The sequence below is a fragment of the Poecilia reticulata genome, linkage group LG21 (genome assembly GCF_000633615.1).
Source record: "Poecilia reticulata strain Guanapo linkage group LG21, Guppy_female_1.0+MT, whole genome shotgun sequence".
NCBI classification, from domain to species: domain Eukaryota; kingdom Metazoa; phylum Chordata; class Actinopteri; order Cyprinodontiformes; family Poeciliidae; genus Poecilia; species Poecilia reticulata.
The window spans coordinates 14,216,498-14,233,140 of NC_024351.1; the positions used below are offsets into that span (position 1 = coordinate 14,216,498).

Genomic DNA, 16,643 nt, shown 5'->3' on the forward strand with positions numbered 1-16,643 from the left:
CGTGTAATGCTGCTGCAACCCCTGGTGGGCAATAGCGCTAACGAACGGGGGCGATGGATATTGTATGACTGGAATTTTAAATGAAGAACAAAAGAAAAGAAGTGGGAGGCGAGGCAGATAAAGAGAGGACAGGAGAAGCCGGGGACGAGACAATGAATGAGACAAAAAGATTAAAAACACAACGACTGGCTCACATTTTAGGGCCATCGGATGAGGAGCATATTCGGAGGCAGACAACTTATCAGACTACAGATAGCGAGATTGCAGGCAGGCTATAAAGCTCTGTCCTCCTCTTGTTCTTTTGCATCTTTATTTTTAAATCTCTTTTTTTATTACATCCCTCACAAACTTGCCATCTTATCTACCATTATGAACTGTGGCCAGCAACACAGTGGGTTCCATTTCCATTTCCATGTTTCTTTGAAGAAAATTTGATGCTACTGTGTCTTCAATTTGCCATCCCACCCCCCTCCCACTCCTCCAAGCGAAAGTGGAGGCAGCAGAATTACACCCAATGACCCAACAGAAGCCTTCTATCTGAAGCCTTGCAGATGCATTTATCAGAGCTCAACACTTATGAATTATGCACAGAGGTTTTGAGACAACTCTACTGTAACAGAGGCAGTAGATACATAGGTGTGGATGCAATGAGCGGACACGAGAACATATGCGCGCTCACACACACGTTCATGCTCATCCATTAAGAGAAAAAGCCATTAAAAGCAGGATCACAGTGAAATCCATTAGAACAAATCTCCGTGAAGTGAAATGAAGTATGAAAAAAATGGGAGAGAGATGAAATGGAGAGGAAAGGAAAAAGAAAAAAAAAAAAAGAGGGAGGGAGGGAAGGGTTTACATGCGCCCAGGGGCTACTGTTATCCACACTATGAACCATTAGGAACAACGGATCACAATGACGGCTAGCCAGAGCAGAACGGAAGACCGAGGGGAAGGGAGGGATGACAAAAATAAAGCTAAAGAAAATTATATAGAATAAGAAAAGAAGTGGAGGTGCTGCTGAACCCACACAGCAGGTTTCACTCTGCATCTTTTACCTCTACCTGCTTTGCATAGGTGCTGTGAAAGAGTATTTAATATAGGTTTTATGCAACACTTAAATGTTTCAGCTCCAACTAATTTTAATATGAGGCAAAGGCAACCTAAATAAATTATTTATTAAGGGGGGAAAAAAGCTGCACGGACGAATTGACTGATCAGCCAGAGCCAAGACCGGATGACTGCCTGACCAGTAGAATCAGGAGTTTACTTGAAAGGAGGCTCTAAGATCTACGGATCGGTTTCAGAATGACAGCACGAGATTCAAACCTTTATAACTCTTTCAGAAAGTTCCTATAATGCTTCTTTGTCATCTTTGATTGTGTGGGTATGACTTGGACATATGTAAACCCAGATAAAATTAATTAAACAGTTTATTTTTATTTTTGATTAGATTTATTGATAAGGGTCCATCTGAAAATATTGCACGAGTTTATGGGGTAGAAGTTCATAAGTTTTTTACTTCTTCCTACTCCTTTTCGAGCACGTTAAGATTACTGTGGTACAAAATAAATTTGTATTTTGCCTTCCTCATTCTTGTGCATGATTTTATACTACCATTGTATTCAAAGTAAGTAAAATAAATAACTTTGTTACAAGTTTATAAATGTATTCTGTTTGGACTTTTATATAATAGAGCCTAAGAGTTGCTGCCATAATGTTTCTCATCTTGGCACATATGTGGTTGTGTTTTTACACAGGTCCAAAAGCAAAGAAATAGAGAATTGTGTGAAATGTCTACTTGTAACATACACAAAACATATGAATCATTTATGAGGCTCTTCCAACAGATAATGCATATGGATTGGAAAGACAGACTGAAGAACTCTGTACATTAACCCAAGTACAGAGTTCATTACTTTTCACAGTGGTGTCACCATTTTACTTTTTGGAGTACTTAACGATCTATTGCCATATGAGGATGTGAGATCAATGGTTGATACACTGTCTTTCAGCGGCCCCGAGTGGCGAAATAATTATTAGCTGAATTATTCAGAAAATAAGGCCAGGTCGCATCCCATGTCCAACACTCCAAGCACTTGGCACGCTGGGATGAAGGGATTTTCAACCCTGCCAACTGCATAATGCAGCAGAAGATGAACATTATAAAGTTATTGCTGCAACATCTGAGTTGCATTTATGGTAATTTTATAGAAAGTAGAGTTATTCTATATACTGGGGATCTTTAGGTTCCAAAAATTCATGCCTAGAGCCACCAACATATTAAATCAATGCCCATTTAGGAATCAGGGGCCAAGACACTGAAGGTCATGCAGAGTGCTGTGAGCATGGAGATGACAGAAAAAGGAGAGAGGGGAAAAGGTGGATTGTATTGTAATGCAGTCAAGTATGTTATCCTAGTATGTTGCTGCATCTTTTTACGTGTCCAAATGTGTCAGCATTTTGTTTCACATGCAAGGCTGGGATGCAATAGTGTGACATGAGCAATTACTTTATTCTGTACAGATTTGTATTTCACAAGAAAAACAAAGGAAAAATCCATTCACTAACAAAACCCAGGTGATGGGACTGCTTAGACACTCAAAAACAATTTGCCTTCATAACAATAGATATGCTAAATCATTTACAGTTATGGAAGAAATCAAGTTGGGTGCACTCAAACTTGTTTTGTCCACCAGGGAATAAAAGATACTTCAATGCTCTAAGTATCTGCTGCAGAAACTCTGACTGTAATCCTTGCACTTTAAAAGAGAAAATATGACCCAGTTTTGAATAATATTCAAATCCAGCAGCATTCCAGACAAGTAGCGCTGGGCGATGTTTATATCTATAAAACATTAGACGCAATGAATCAGAAAAGTTTTAGATCTCCCTGCTACTCTATTCGTATTAATCTCACTATGTTGTTAATGGATAGTGATTTAAATAGTAGAAGTGATTGTCTTGGCTGTCGTTCATCAGTCTAGTCCAGTCGCTCACTTTATTTTGATAGTTATTTTTAAAGCAGACTCAAATCAGACAAAAATGGACAAATAGGTACTTCTTAACTCCCAATATCAATATTCACACACTATGTTGGCTCAGTGTTAGGAAAGCTTTCGAAATGGCTTTGATCAACATTTCTCTTTGGGATGTTTTTTTTTTTTTTAATACAGCAATTATTAAGAAGAAATTCGACATAAAACAATTTATGATGTGGGTAGTTTAACAAAGAATCTACATTTTTGTCATTTGCTTTCTGAGTAAAAATAAATTGATTATTTTTTTCATCAGAACTAATAGCAAATCATTAGCACTGAATTATTGTTTTAATTATGAATCTGAAACTTAGTAATATATTCTGAATATCTCCAGTATTTTTTTCTTTATTTTGTACTAAGATCCTAAGCTGAAAAAGTGAGGGTGATTTACTGCTATTAGGCAGTAGTGCTGTAATTCATGCAAGTAATATGTATTCAAGAGCTTGCTGAGGTCAACAAAAGGCTAATAACTTAAATGCTCCTAATCTGATTGGATCTGGGTCACTGCTGCTTGCTGATATGCAATTCCTTGGTGTCATTTCTGTGGCAATTTATTCACAAGCACTGAATTTAAAGCTACAGCAACACAAAGTAGAAACATATGAACCGTACCAACCTCAGTTCTTTGCAAACCAAACAATTGGTTTACTGTGTTATGAGGATTTAGCGTTCAATTAAACTAAAACCACAAAACGAGCAGAACTTACCCTGGCATTTTCCAATGACAGAGCCAAAGTCATCTCTCGCAGATCTGAGGAGAAAATGCATACATAAGCAAAAACGGTGAAGAAGGTGAGTTTACTCTGAATAACGCGGGCATGCAAAGACTTTACCAGGGTCGGGAAGCCAATGACCCCAAATTAGCCCAGTGGATTACAGATGTGAAACAAAAAAAAAACAGATTGCTGATCCACAACATCAGGTTCATTGTTTATTTTACAAATATGGCAAATATGTTACTTAAAAATAAAGACACTACTGCAACTCTGTTAGCCAAACTGTGATTGTTTTCATTTATATATCCTGCACAGGTTACTTACAGATCTCATTATCAGGTGAAGCTCCTTTAGTATGGGGAAAAGAATGAACCACCTCTGACATCCAGGAAAAGTTTAAAATATATGCAGATTTTGCAAGTGCGACTTTTCAAACTGTTTTGTTTTTTTTCAGGCAAACCAGCTTAGTTTAATCATTACATTACAACCATACGGCATGGTTTTGATATTCCTAGTATATCAAAGTACTAGTGTACAATTAAAAACTGGATATACCTGGAAATAACCACCACAACTATTCTCTGGAGTATATCCACTTATCGCTTCTTCTACCATTTAGACGTACCAGTTTGAGGAAGCGTTGCTTAATTGTTTGAAAAGAACTGAGCAGCAGCAGTTAAAGGTGTGCTAAATTAACTCGAATGCTCTCCACCGAGTCCTTACGTCGCTACTGACTGTACATGCTTTAATAAAACGGTTCTTCTTTCTCAGGTGCAAGTTGAACCTGCAAGTCTTTCTAACAAAAATGTGATAAATCACCTCATTAATTAAAAAGGCTCCATCGCTCTCACACAGGGCTTTAAAAGAGGAGATAGAGTTTTGTAATTACCTAATTTCCACACACTGATCTTGAACAACCGCCAATAGTTTGCCATTACTGTGGAGTAAAACAGAAGAGCGGTCAGGAATGAATGAGCAAAAGAAATGAGAGAGAGCAGAAGGACAGGGGAGTTAATGGAAAGGGGTAAACACTTGTCATTTTATTGTTACACATGAAAGTACAAGAGGAAAATGAAAAAAAAAAACAGACAAGTTTTGTGTATTTTTCTGGAAAGAACAATGTGAAGATGGGAATAAAAAGCCAGGTTGAGTGACTTAAAATGAATTAACATCCTGACCAGGTCATATCCAGAAACATTGCTTTGTGGTTTGGTTGAGTTAACAATTACCATTTGAAAGCAGGTCTTTTTGTTGTTATTTGTGATGAAGACAAAATATGAGCTGAGCACAGATGAGTTACATATTGATGACCAGAGAAAAAAAAAGAAAGCATAAGAGACAGTGACTGTATGTTGCTGTTGTACCTTGAAAGAACCAGCTGCCAGTTGATTTGCTTGTTTGCCAGCCGAACGAGACCAAGAGGCAGAGATGAGCTGGAGGGGCTGAGAAAGGAAAACAAAAATCGATATCAAACTGATTATTTAAAAAAAGTTCTTATTTTATTTCAATGTCATACATGAATTTTTAATACCTGCCCCTCCTCTGACCAAAAAAGGTTTAAACACAAAAACAATTAGTCTTTATTAGTTTGTCTTTGTTCGTTTATTAGAAATTCTCATAGTATAACATTGAGGAAAAATATCATGCTTTCACTTCATTTTATTATATTTATTTAATGGGCTGGTTCTCTTTAGTTTTCACACAATAATTATTTTATAGACAGCCGACAGCCAACGCCATCTTCTTTCATGCCATCTTCTTTGAACTGCACATCTCCAGTCAGCTGGCAACAGGTGGGGGATGGGCAGTGCTCCATTATTGTAAGCTTCATTCTAGTCACTCTAGCACCTTCTCTGGTGTCTAATTAGAAGGACATTAACAAGTAAAAACAGCATCCCCAGCTTAAACCACAAGTTTACATATAACAAATTAAACATACCTTCTTTCTTCACTTTCTGAAGTTAAATTATGCCAACACTGTTCTGGTTTATTCAATTAGAACTACCAAAACTATTTCTATTTGTTAAATATAAAAAATGACTATAAATTCTCAGTTTACCTTGATACTAATAACCAGCATGTGCTCTTTGTCCAAATTTGTAAAAAATAAAATAAAATAAAAAAAAATAACAATAATAAATAATAATTAAATTACCAAAATCCAACAAAATTTATTTTAACTATTCGACCTAGTTACCAAGAAAATTTGCTATTTTTGAAAAGAAAATATTTTCCTTTCTCCAAGTGACTGAATTTGATTGGCTTAAGCCACTCATATGTTTTAATGCTCTTTGAAGTAAATCATTAAATTGGTTTATTTCAAAGTGGTAGCCATAGCTGAAGATATGGCGACTTGGCCATAATTTGGCCAATAATTTGCTGGCAGCACGCATGCTGCCAGCAAATTATTACAATCCCACAATCCAAATTCGCTCCTCCTGGTTGAATTTTTCTTTCAACGAATGAAGGTTATTAACTCAGCTGTCAAAGATGCTAATTTACGTAGTGGATGTAGCAATATCAGCACTCATAAAGGCAAACGACTGTAAAAGCTTAACTGAACTGAGTGTAGAAGTAATTATTTTTTTCCTGCTCAGTAGCAAAAGGAAATGTCATATAAAAAGTACTGAATACAATTCATTAAAAACGTGAAAATTAAATCTAAAATTAAATACTTTAGCATTATCACTCTGGCAACAATCCAATTATTATATATATATATATATATATATATATATATATATATATACAACTGCTTTTTATTTCTGGGTCTCACATTTCATGACAGCCTTTGAGTCTGCTGATCATGTCTCACCTTGTGCACAGAAAAAAAGTAAGGTAGAAAGTTTATACATTATAAAAACACTGGACCTTTCACATAAAATAAAAAAAAGACTTATGTAGCTTGAAGAGTTGTTAAATATTTAATGCGGTTATTGATGGTGTTAGCTAGCCCCCTGCTGGGAGGATAAGAAGGCCTCGAGGCTAAAGCATTACAAAGCTCACTGCTTTACAGACTGACGGCTGCTTTAATGTATTCCAGCAGGCAGTGTGCAGGACCAAAGGAGTGGCTTTGGTGAGCATTTCCTGATTTCCACTGATAATAATGGCGGAAGTACAAATACGAACGTCTCAAAGAGACTGAATATTTATATTTAACAAAATTTACATATACAATATACAGTACTTAAGCCTCCAAAGAGCTAGCTCAAAGTTTAATGTATACTGACTGCTTTGAGTCTGAAAGGATGCATTACAAGACAAAAACTTATCCAGATATTAAATATTTATTCTTCTAAAATGCTACATTTCTAATGTTGCCACAGTAGATTAAAGGATTTCTCAAACATGTATGAAAAAAAATCAGAGCAACACTCACAAAAGTCAATTTTACATAATAATGCCCCTTTAATGAGATGGATACCCACAATTACCTATTCAAGCTTTTTCCAATTTCATTTATTTTTTTTCATTTTTATGGTGTTTATTGACAAAAGCTTATGTTTTGTCAACATAAGCTTTTGTCGAAAATAAATATATTAATAAATATATGAATTCAATAATAAAAAGACAGTTTTTACTGGAGGACCAGCAAATATGCAGTTAAAATAACGACAGTGTTTCATTGTTTCAATGACAAACTTACCTATACCACAAATAGTGAAGGAGCAATCGGAACGGTCCTGAGGAAGATTTATGAAAATTAGTGAGCCAAAATTGACATTTCAGTAAATACACCCAGTCCTAGTAAACTAATTAGTTTGTCATATTTTTAGTTCAACTTCAAAAAGCCCTGCAGAAACCTAATTTAGGAGTTTTTTTTATTTCTATTGGCATTATATGCAATGTCTGCATTGTATGCAATATTCAGATTGTACGTATATTGGTATAAAACCAGCATTTGATATCATACTTCAGTATATTAAGCTTTTTCCAATTTTATTTTGTTAGTTTTATAGATTTCCGTTAAAGCTTTGAATACATATATTAATTCAACAATAAAAAGCCATTTGGTAGATGAATGTCTTTTATAACAAAACATACATAAATGTAAGCCTGAAGTATATATTTTCGGTATTATACTTCAGTATAATACCAAATACTGATGTATTTTGTACCATGGGATTGATTGTATTCTACGTTGATTTCAGAATAGCTCTTTTTAAAGTTAATCTCAATATTATAAAATAAACTACAATAAAAGCATTTAAATTTAAATAAACTACAATAAATGCATTTAAATGATTGTGATACTGAAGTCCATACAAATCAAGTCTGTAAAGCACACATGGGTTGAAGATTTGAAAAAAAAAGAAAAAAAAAGAAGAGCAACGTTATATAAGTATATAGCAGCCGGAAAGTTCTCACATTAAACATTATGCATTTTACTCTAGCACATGAAAAAGCTTTCCTCAAGACAAAGGATTTCAAACTACAGTTCAATGCCCTGCAATGTTCAGATGTATCAACCCTGATGCACATTTCCAGTTGGTGGATGTACTATTCATTATCTGGATCTATGTTTTTGATTAATCCAAGGCATAAGAACAATATTACTTTTTAAAAATATTTGTTGTTTTTTTGTTTTTTGCAACCAATGTCATTATTTCAACATTCAAGAAAGATGTTCTAATATTGTGCAACCCTATGTCTTTTATTGGACTTTGACATGAATCCTTGAGAATGCATAAGTTGTTGTTGTGCTTCAGGTAGAAAACCTAAGTCATCTATTGAAAACTGGAGTGTTTGTCCACAGGGAGGTGGAAATATACAAACAAACAATACACAAACAACTTTTAACAGGTTCACAGCTTTAATAGAAAGCCGTGGACCTTATTTTTGGCGACGTTAAACAAACTTAAACAACATAAAGCAGAACTCACCTGTTACAGCTTTTGCAATTACAGACGTGCTGTACTCCTTGATGCCCCGTAACTGTAAATGATAGGAGAAATAAACAGTTATTTATCTTTGTGGGACTAAAGCTACACAGGACAATTGCTGTTATAAAGATGTAAATAAAAACAAAAGTAGGCACATAGCATATAAGAATTTTCATTATGAGTTTAATGTTAAAATGTGTACATATTTTATTATTTAACTGAATTGAATATGTACAGATTCTTTTGAACTTTGCTAACAGTGAGTTTAAAAGTCTGTAAGAAAAGTGCCATTTCTGTACATATATAATAATCTTACTACACTCATTGAGCAGGAATTATACACATATAAACTTAATTAACATTAAAATGGCATAACTGGAGTAGAACTTGTCCAGTGTTTCTACTACGTGGCTTTGAGCTGCTGGCAGGGTCCAGATCACTTTCTCGTGCTTTATTAAGAATTATTCTTTAAAAAAGACCATGGCAAACCTAACAACACTTAACTAAATGTCTGAGGTGACAAACCTGTGTGTCAGTCTCCGGTGGCCATTCCGTAATGACTAACAAATCGTATAAAATGTTTTCCTCTTCGCCTTCCATTAAGCTGTCTTCAGCCATGATTGCCACAGCTGTCAGAAATGTCTCCTACGGCAAGCACAGTGAGACAAAATCTAGCGAGACCACACAATTTTACAGTATTGGTCCTCCCTAAAAATGTTCTGTGTTTTTGTGCCTGCATTCACCTTGCACAGTATAATTTTATATTTATATAAGAACACACAGTTTTTGCTTACGCAGTTTTTAAACCATACTGCTGTTAATGCGGAACTATTGTGATTCTTCTGTTTTGACGTTCTCTTAAACTAGTTGCACCGAGCCGTTCATATGAACACGTAACATCCGGTCGAGTAGCACTCGTTGCAGCAAAAATGGCAGCCTTTTCTGGTGAGTTTTTCTTGTTAATTTAATTAACCTCTACTTGTTCAGTAGCTATTTTAGCAGCTAGTGATTATTAAGAACCAGACCTTCGCTCTCAAACATTAAGTGTGTGTTTTACAAACGCAGAAATGGGTGTTATGCCTGAAATCGCGCAGGCTGTGGAGGAGATGGATTGGCTGTGAGTTACATTACACTGTTTGCCAAATCATCCATAGCAGTAATTCCTTGTTCTTTTGTTCCTCCCTCATTTTATCTCCAAAGCTTATGCTTACTCTTTCATTGTCTTAATTATAGACTGCCAACAGATATCCAAGCAGAGTCCATTCCCTTGATTCTTGGTGGAGGAGATGTTCTCATGGTAAGCTTCCTCCTGTGTACAGTGGCTTGAAAAGTATTTACACCGCTCGAATTGTTGCTCTACTACTGGAATAATATGTGATAGTTAATATGTTTTTGGTTTGATTTAGGCGAACTTTGACTGAGCCACTCCAAGACTATGATTAAACCACAACATAATAACTAGAACTGGTTGTAATTTTTTGAGGGTTGTAATGCTACAATTTGAGCCTTAAGGAGGTTTTTTTTGTGTACGCCTGTCTCTATAAAACTTAAGCTTGCATGTTAAAAATGAATGAAAATCTAGTTTGGCATGAATATTTTTGGAAGGCACTGTAAATGTATCACTTTCAAAAAGCCAGCACAAGTACAAGTTACAGACTCTGAAATTTCTTATTCATTCTTATTACAGGCAGCAGAAACTGGTAGTGGGAAGACAGGAGTAAGTAGAGCCACGCTTCATTTGAAATCCAATTTTAAACATTTGCTCTTCAGCAAACATATACATCAGGTTGAGCTTTGTAGAACAAGTTCAGTGTGCTATAAGTCTTTCTTCCCCTTTGATCACCAGGCCTTTAGTATCCCGGTCATCCAGATTGTCTACGAAACCCTGAAGGATCAGCAGGAGGGCAAGAAGGGCAGAGCTGCTGTCAAAACTGGTGGAACAAGTGAGATTTATTTATTTATCAGATAAAATTATTCAATCCAAAGCTTAACTAAAGTTATTTTGCATTTGTTTTTCCTGCTCTTTGCTTCATCCTAGTTTTCAACACCTGGCAGATGAATCCATATGATCGTAGCCCAGCCTTTGGTAAGAGAAGTTTAAGAGAACTCGTCTGCATTTGAAAGACAGCCCAACTGATTTTAAGACAAACACTTTAAACAGCTGCAGTTTTGTAATTTGCAACAAGTCTCTCTTTACTGGTCTGCTTAGCAATCGGCCCCGACGGACTCTGCTGCCAGAGCAGGGAGTTCAAAGAGTGGCACGGCTGCCGCTCCACCAAAGGTGTCACAAAAGGTCAGTGAGCATGATTTTTAATTATCTACCAAACTACTGTGAATAAGAGAAACCTACATTCAAAGTACTCATTCGATTGGATTATATGTAGGGAAGTACTGCTATGAGGTAACCTGCCATGACCAGGGTCTCTGCCGAGTGGGTTGGTCTACCAGTCAAGCTGCTCTGGATTTGGGTATGCGTTGAAAAATCTCCAGCCTACAAGAAAACTAAAAAAAAAAATCTTGTAACCGAATTGTAAATTGTTGTGTTTCTCAGGGACTGACAAGTACGGCTTTGGTTTTGGTGGGACCGGAAAGAAATCCAACAACAAGCAATTTGACAGCTACGGGGAGGTGGAAATGACTCCTCTGTTGTTATGAAACATAATCAGTTTGTGAATATTTTTTTGGTTTGTTTGTTTGTTTTACATGCCATCTCCTTTCCCTCTTTGCAGGAGTTTACCATGCATGACACTATCGGGTGCTACCTGGATTTGGACAAAGGCCAGATCTCCTTCTCTAAAAATGGTGCATCATTTTTGGATCATAAAAGATGTAGGCAACATGTTGAGCTGTTGATGGTTAGTAACATTTTGCTGGTTCTTTTTCCTAGGAAACGACCTGGGTTCGGCTTTTGACATCCCTCAAAATTTAAGCAGCCAGGGCTTTTTTGCTTCATGCGTCCTGAAGGTATCTCCAGGCTCAGTAGATAGAAATACTTAATAGTAGAAATCAAAAACTAAGTGCCGTGTATCCGTGGTGCCATACAAGCCTACATGTTTCTGTCTTGCTAGAATGCTGAGCTGAAGTTCAACTTTGGAGGAGAAGACTTCAAACATCCCCCTAAAAGTGGGTTTGTCGCTCTGGATCAGGCACCGGAGAGTCACACCATTAAATCTTCCCAAACAGGTAAAGGAACAGAATTCCAAGTTTAATTTTGAAATGGAAATCATATTCATTCCCTTTTATAATAAAGGATTTTTTTACATATATATTTCTGACATTACAACAATATTCAAAAGCTCCACTGTTTATTCATTTTTTATCTTTTTTTTTTTATTTATAGGCAGTGCCAAAGTGACTCAAGTGAAGGCTTCATCAAACGCAGCCAAAGCCCTGATCATTGAGCCATCCAAAGAACTGGCAGAACAAACCTTCAACAATGTCAAGCAGTTTAAGAAAAATGTGGAAAATCCCAAACTAAGGTCGGATAAACAATGGTGGAAACGTATTGCCTGTATTTGTAATTACAAATTACTGCCAGCAGATGGAGTCAGAGTGTTAGTGTTAATCTTCTCCAATCAGCATTTGCCAAGTTTCCTCATCTGTGATTACAGGGAGCTTCTTGTGATCGGGGGTGTTGCAGCTAAAGAGCAGCTAGCAATTCTGGAACAGGGGGTATGTAATATCTATAGGCTTAATTGGTTTAAATGTGAAACGCACAAACTAAAATACGCAAGTTTTCATTCTATTCTTGTTTCTTGTTCTGTTTTTTTTTTTTGTAACTTTCTGTGTGTTTGATTCTGTTATCAGGTAGACATAGTGGTGGGAACACCTGGAAGACTGGATGACCTTGTTTCCACCGGAAAACTTAGTCTGTCCCAAGTCCGTTTCCTGGTTCTGGATGAGTGTGTATGTGCGACACATCTGCAAAATTTCAATCCACTTTAAAACCATCAAGTTCTCACTTCTTCTGAAAGACATTTTCAATTTCTTTTGGTTTATTTTCTCTATTTTTTTTTTATTATAATGACATGGTTCATTACATTTTAACATGTATTGAGGTTCACTTTGTCTTCAGGATGGTCTCCTAACAGCCGGATACACAGACTTCATCAACAGGATCCATAAACAAATCCCTCAGGTCACCTCTGATGGCAAGAGACTGCAGGTATCATTAAAGATGATGATAAGGACTCTAATCATAATGCAATCCATGTAGAGATGCATGACGTTAGGAAATTATGCAATTTGTGATGTGATTGTTGAATATTTCCGTGATGATATTAGCTGGGATAAGCCCACATTTTTCTCACTTATCTTTAGCTCTAAGAGTCGGTGAAGAAAATACTGAAATTACAAGACTTGCAGGGTACTTAGAGATTGCTTCAATATTTTTAGTTTAGGTGTTTTCCATCAGATTTAAAGCAAGTTTGAACTCTTCTGGGAAAAAAAAAAAAAGGTTTCTGCTGAATCTTAAAAACCAGTGCCACTTACTCTTCCCAGGTCATCGTGTGCTCCGCCACACTGCATTCCTTCGACGTGAAGAAGCTCTCCGAACGCATCATGCATTTTCCCACCTGGGTGGACCTAAAAGGCGAGGACTCTGTCCCGGAAACCGTCCACCACGTGGTGGTGCCGGTCAACCCAAAGGCCGACCGGCAGTGGGAGCGCCTCGGCAAGAACCACATCCGGGTGAGACACAAAAGAGATTACATATTACAGTGTTAAAGGCTGATGAGGAAAGCTTATGTTTTTATTCCGATCTGCTTTCCTTTGGTTAGACCGATGAAGTTCATGCCAAAGATAACACCCGACCAGGAGCCAATACGCCAGGTAAAGTCTATGCCAGTTTTTACCGTATTCTTAATTGGAAAACATGCTTTTTTTTTTCCTTCCAGTGAGCATTACAGATATTTCTGTTTACCTTCTTGGTTAGAAATGTGGTCAGAAGCTATCAAGAAGCTGAAGGGCGAGTACACGGTCAGGGCCATCAAAGAGCACAAAATGGACCAGGCCATAATCTTCTGTCGCACCAAGATCGACTGTGACAACATGGAGCAATACTTCATTCAGCAAGGAGGAGGTGGGCAGAGGTTTTAAAATTCAGCGCCAATTTGTAAATATCATTATTGAATCATACATTTGGAATGCCTTTTTCTCCAGGTCCAGACAGCAAAGGTCACCAGTTCTCCTGCGTTTGCCTTCATGGTGATCGAAAGCCGAACGAGAGGAAGAATAACTTGGATCGCTTCAAGGTGAGAACCAAAGACGAACACGACTTTCTGATGCAGTCTAGGCAGTCGGTAGACATTTTAAGGTCCTCTCATGTTCATAGAGAAAAGATGTGAAGCTGCTGATCTGCACAGACGTGGCCGCCAGAGGAATCGACGTCAGCGGCGTTCCTTACGGTACCCAATTTGTCGTTGCGTTCGCTTTGTTCATTTCGGTACTTCTGCCTACCTGTTCTCACGACGTCCTGTTTCTCCCTTCACAATTCAACAACAGTGATTAATGTCACCCTGCCTGACGAGAAGCAGAACTATGTCCATCGTATCGGCAGAGTTGGTAGAGCAGAGAGGTAAGCGCAGGACAGAGGAGACTTCTGAAGACGATTGTTTCTTGAACTATATTAAGGGTTTCAGGGTAAAGGAGGCTGAATACATATGAACATCCAATTGCTTCATGTGTTAAAATGATTCCACTTTATTTTGTACTCTACTTTTTGTTGGTTTGATGCAAAATATTCCAGTAAAATACATATTTGATTCAGAGGATATATAATATTTTCTTTAACTTGCAGAATGGGACTCGCCATCTCCCTAGTTGCTATGGAAAAAGAAAAGGTAATCTAGGCGGTAAGAATCCCAATGTTCAGTTTGAGCTCCTCTGTTTTAATGCACGCGGCTGCATCTTTCATCCCCGTAGGTGTGGTACCATGTTTGTCAGAACCGAGGGAGAGGCTGCTACAACACCCGACTGAAGGAGGACGGAGGGTGCACCATATGGTACAACGAGAAGGAGGTGAGTAAAACAAATCAGTCCGACGCAACAAAGTCAAAGTGGTGTATGAAAAGGTTCGCCTTGTTCGTTGAAGGAGTTTTTAAGGTGACGTTTAGAATCATGCGTTTGTCATTCTGGCAGGTGCTTCTAGCACGGGTCTCATTTGCTCTGTATCTCTCTCCTCTTTCCTGTTATCCCAGCTTCTTTCTGAAATCGAGGAGCATCTGAAGTGCACCATTACTCAGTGTGACACAGATATTAAAGTGCCTGTAGATGAGTTTGACGGAAAAGTGAGTTATGGACAGCGCAGAGCTCTTGGAGGTATTTGTCACCATTTGCATCTTTATAGAAGTGATAAATATGTACCGGCTCTGCAGTTTCTCACCAACAAGCCTGTTATCCTTCCCCAGGCGGAAACTATAAGGGTCACGTGGACGTTCTGGCCCCGACAGTCCAGGAGTTGGCCGTCCTTGAGAGAGAAGCTCAAACATCTTTTCTTCATTTAGGATACATGCCAAACCAGCTGTTCAGGGCCTTCTAAACAAATAGCATGAAAGCACTTCAGGCTTCTACCATTAATTGAAACACTCGCTTACTGAAACGGCAGAATATGAAGATTTGTGCTGCCTAATGAGCTACAGTTTTAAAAAAAAAAAAGGGTGAATTTTTTTTTTTTTATTATTTTACAATTCAAAAGTTTGGTTCTTGAGTCTAGTTTGAAGGATTTTGTTTTAAAATATGCTAAAGTTTGTGGTTCAAGTGAAAGAATGGCTGAAAGAGATTACTGTTGGTCAGGAATACAAAAGTTAATCCTGATCACTGTGATTTTCTTTTTTTTTTCTGAAATAAATTGTTGTAGGCTGTTGAGTCTGGTTTCTCTGTCCAGTTATGTTAAATGAAATTGTTTAAATAGAGTTGAATGGAGCTATTTAAGTTTATCATTAAATCATCAATAAACTTTGATTAACAACACTATTTATTCAATTAATATTGTTTTTTTAAAACACCACGGATATACTAATTTCACTTTTGTTGCAGGTTTTAGCACGTCTCCACACAATCTAGTACCAGTGAATATGGCAATATTCTTTGAGAGGCTAACCTTTTTATGTATGAAACATGGTTCATTGGTTTTATGTATAATTACAGTTTTCTAAGAACCTGAATTTTAGGTTCAAAATTCAAAGAAAAATCATGCTGCATCCCTATCTGTGTAATGTCAGTGATTAAGTTTTTTGTTTTGTTTTTTATGCACCCTTAAAACAGTCATGTTTTTCTATAATTGTAGTCAGGATATGCTCAGTAGAGTTTTCCATGTCAGTGTTGAAAGTTTGTCCACTATTCCGGATAATAGCATTTAGAGCAGTTAAAAATTAACTGTCAATATTGTTTGAGAATCTAATTACAGATTAAAAATCACATGATCTGTAATCGCATGATTTTATTTTATTTTTTCCAGAACATATATTAATTTTTAGACCTGAAAGCAAATTATGTATTTATAAAAGAGACTCCTGAATTGTAAAATGCATTAACAGTATTATTTTTGTTTCATTTATTTATTCATTCTTTTAAGCTTTGTAACCTTTCTGCCAGCTCAGAAAGGTTACAAAGCAAATAAGCTACAATACCAAGCTTGGGCTGTAAGTGGCGCTCTTGGCCGACAGAAATTTTAGATTTCTTCTTTTATGAGGGCTTTACAGTTAACCTCATAATTGCATTTAATTACAGGTTTCTGTTCACGTAAGAGGAATTTAAGCACTCATTACCAATAGAGCTGAATGGATCTATTTTTTATCCTATTTTTTGAGTTCTCAAAAAATCAGGATAAGTCCAGCTTGTCTTAAATTATACATTTTAAAACTGCACCAAAACGCTGCACCTGACGTAAAACTATTGATCGTATATGTTCTGAGTTAAACGTCATGGCTGTTTTCATTGTGGTCAAATTTTTGCACTTTGAAAGTTGCCACATTTTTACTTGCCTTAAAACATTAATCAAGTTTTAA

The 16,643-nt window shown here is 36.8% G+C and overlaps 2 protein-coding genes across 2 annotated transcripts in view; one reads left to right on the forward strand and one right to left on the reverse strand.

Annotated features, from left to right (window-relative positions):
- Positions 1-9,281, reverse strand: part of nbas (NBAS subunit of NRZ tethering complex) — a 161,942-nt gene extending 152,661 nt beyond the window's left edge. The window contains exons 1-6 of the mRNA XM_008398001.1: positions 9,163-9,281; positions 8,638-8,689; positions 7,401-7,437; positions 5,119-5,196; positions 4,644-4,691; positions 3,746-3,789 (exon numbers count right to left, since the gene is read on the reverse strand). Coding sequence (XP_008396223.1) covers positions 3,746-3,789; positions 4,644-4,691; positions 5,119-5,196; positions 7,401-7,437; positions 8,638-8,689; positions 9,163-9,255 — 352 coding nt within the window. The 5' untranslated portion in view covers positions 9,256-9,281. The remainder of the gene's footprint in view (positions 1-3,745; positions 3,790-4,643; positions 4,692-5,118; positions 5,197-7,400; positions 7,438-8,637; positions 8,690-9,162) is intronic.
- A 200-nt stretch (positions 9,282-9,481) lies between these two features.
- Positions 9,482-15,609, forward strand: ddx1 (DEAD (Asp-Glu-Ala-Asp) box helicase 1). The gene is made up of 26 exons (XM_008398002.2): positions 9,482-9,582; positions 9,703-9,754; positions 9,871-9,934; positions 10,325-10,354; positions 10,484-10,580; positions 10,676-10,723; positions 10,847-10,930; positions 11,022-11,105; positions 11,189-11,265; positions 11,367-11,439; positions 11,525-11,601; positions 11,706-11,820; positions 11,978-12,116; positions 12,249-12,309; positions 12,445-12,543; positions 12,713-12,802; positions 13,138-13,326; positions 13,416-13,467; positions 13,571-13,717; positions 13,798-13,889; positions 13,970-14,042; positions 14,140-14,212; positions 14,435-14,477; positions 14,560-14,655; positions 14,835-14,955; positions 15,045-15,609. The coding sequence occupies exons 1-26, from the start codon at positions 9,567-9,569 to the stop codon at positions 15,173-15,175; spliced, it is 2,223 nt and encodes a 740-aa protein (XP_008396224.1). The 5' UTR covers positions 9,482-9,566; the 3' UTR covers positions 15,176-15,609.
- Positions 15,610-16,643: the final 1,034 nt, after the last annotated feature.

Bases quoted from the DNA above. Each gene is read 5' to 3' on its own strand.
- ddx1 (XM_008398002.2), top strand. The intron at 13,327-13,415 runs GTGAGACACAAA...TCCTTTGGTTAG, and splicing joins TCGGCAAGAACCACATCCGG to ACCGATGAAGTTCATGCCAA. The intron at 14,213-14,434 runs GTAAGCGCAGGA...TTTAACTTGCAG, and splicing joins AGAGTTGGTAGAGCAGAGAG to AATGGGACTCGCCATCTCCC.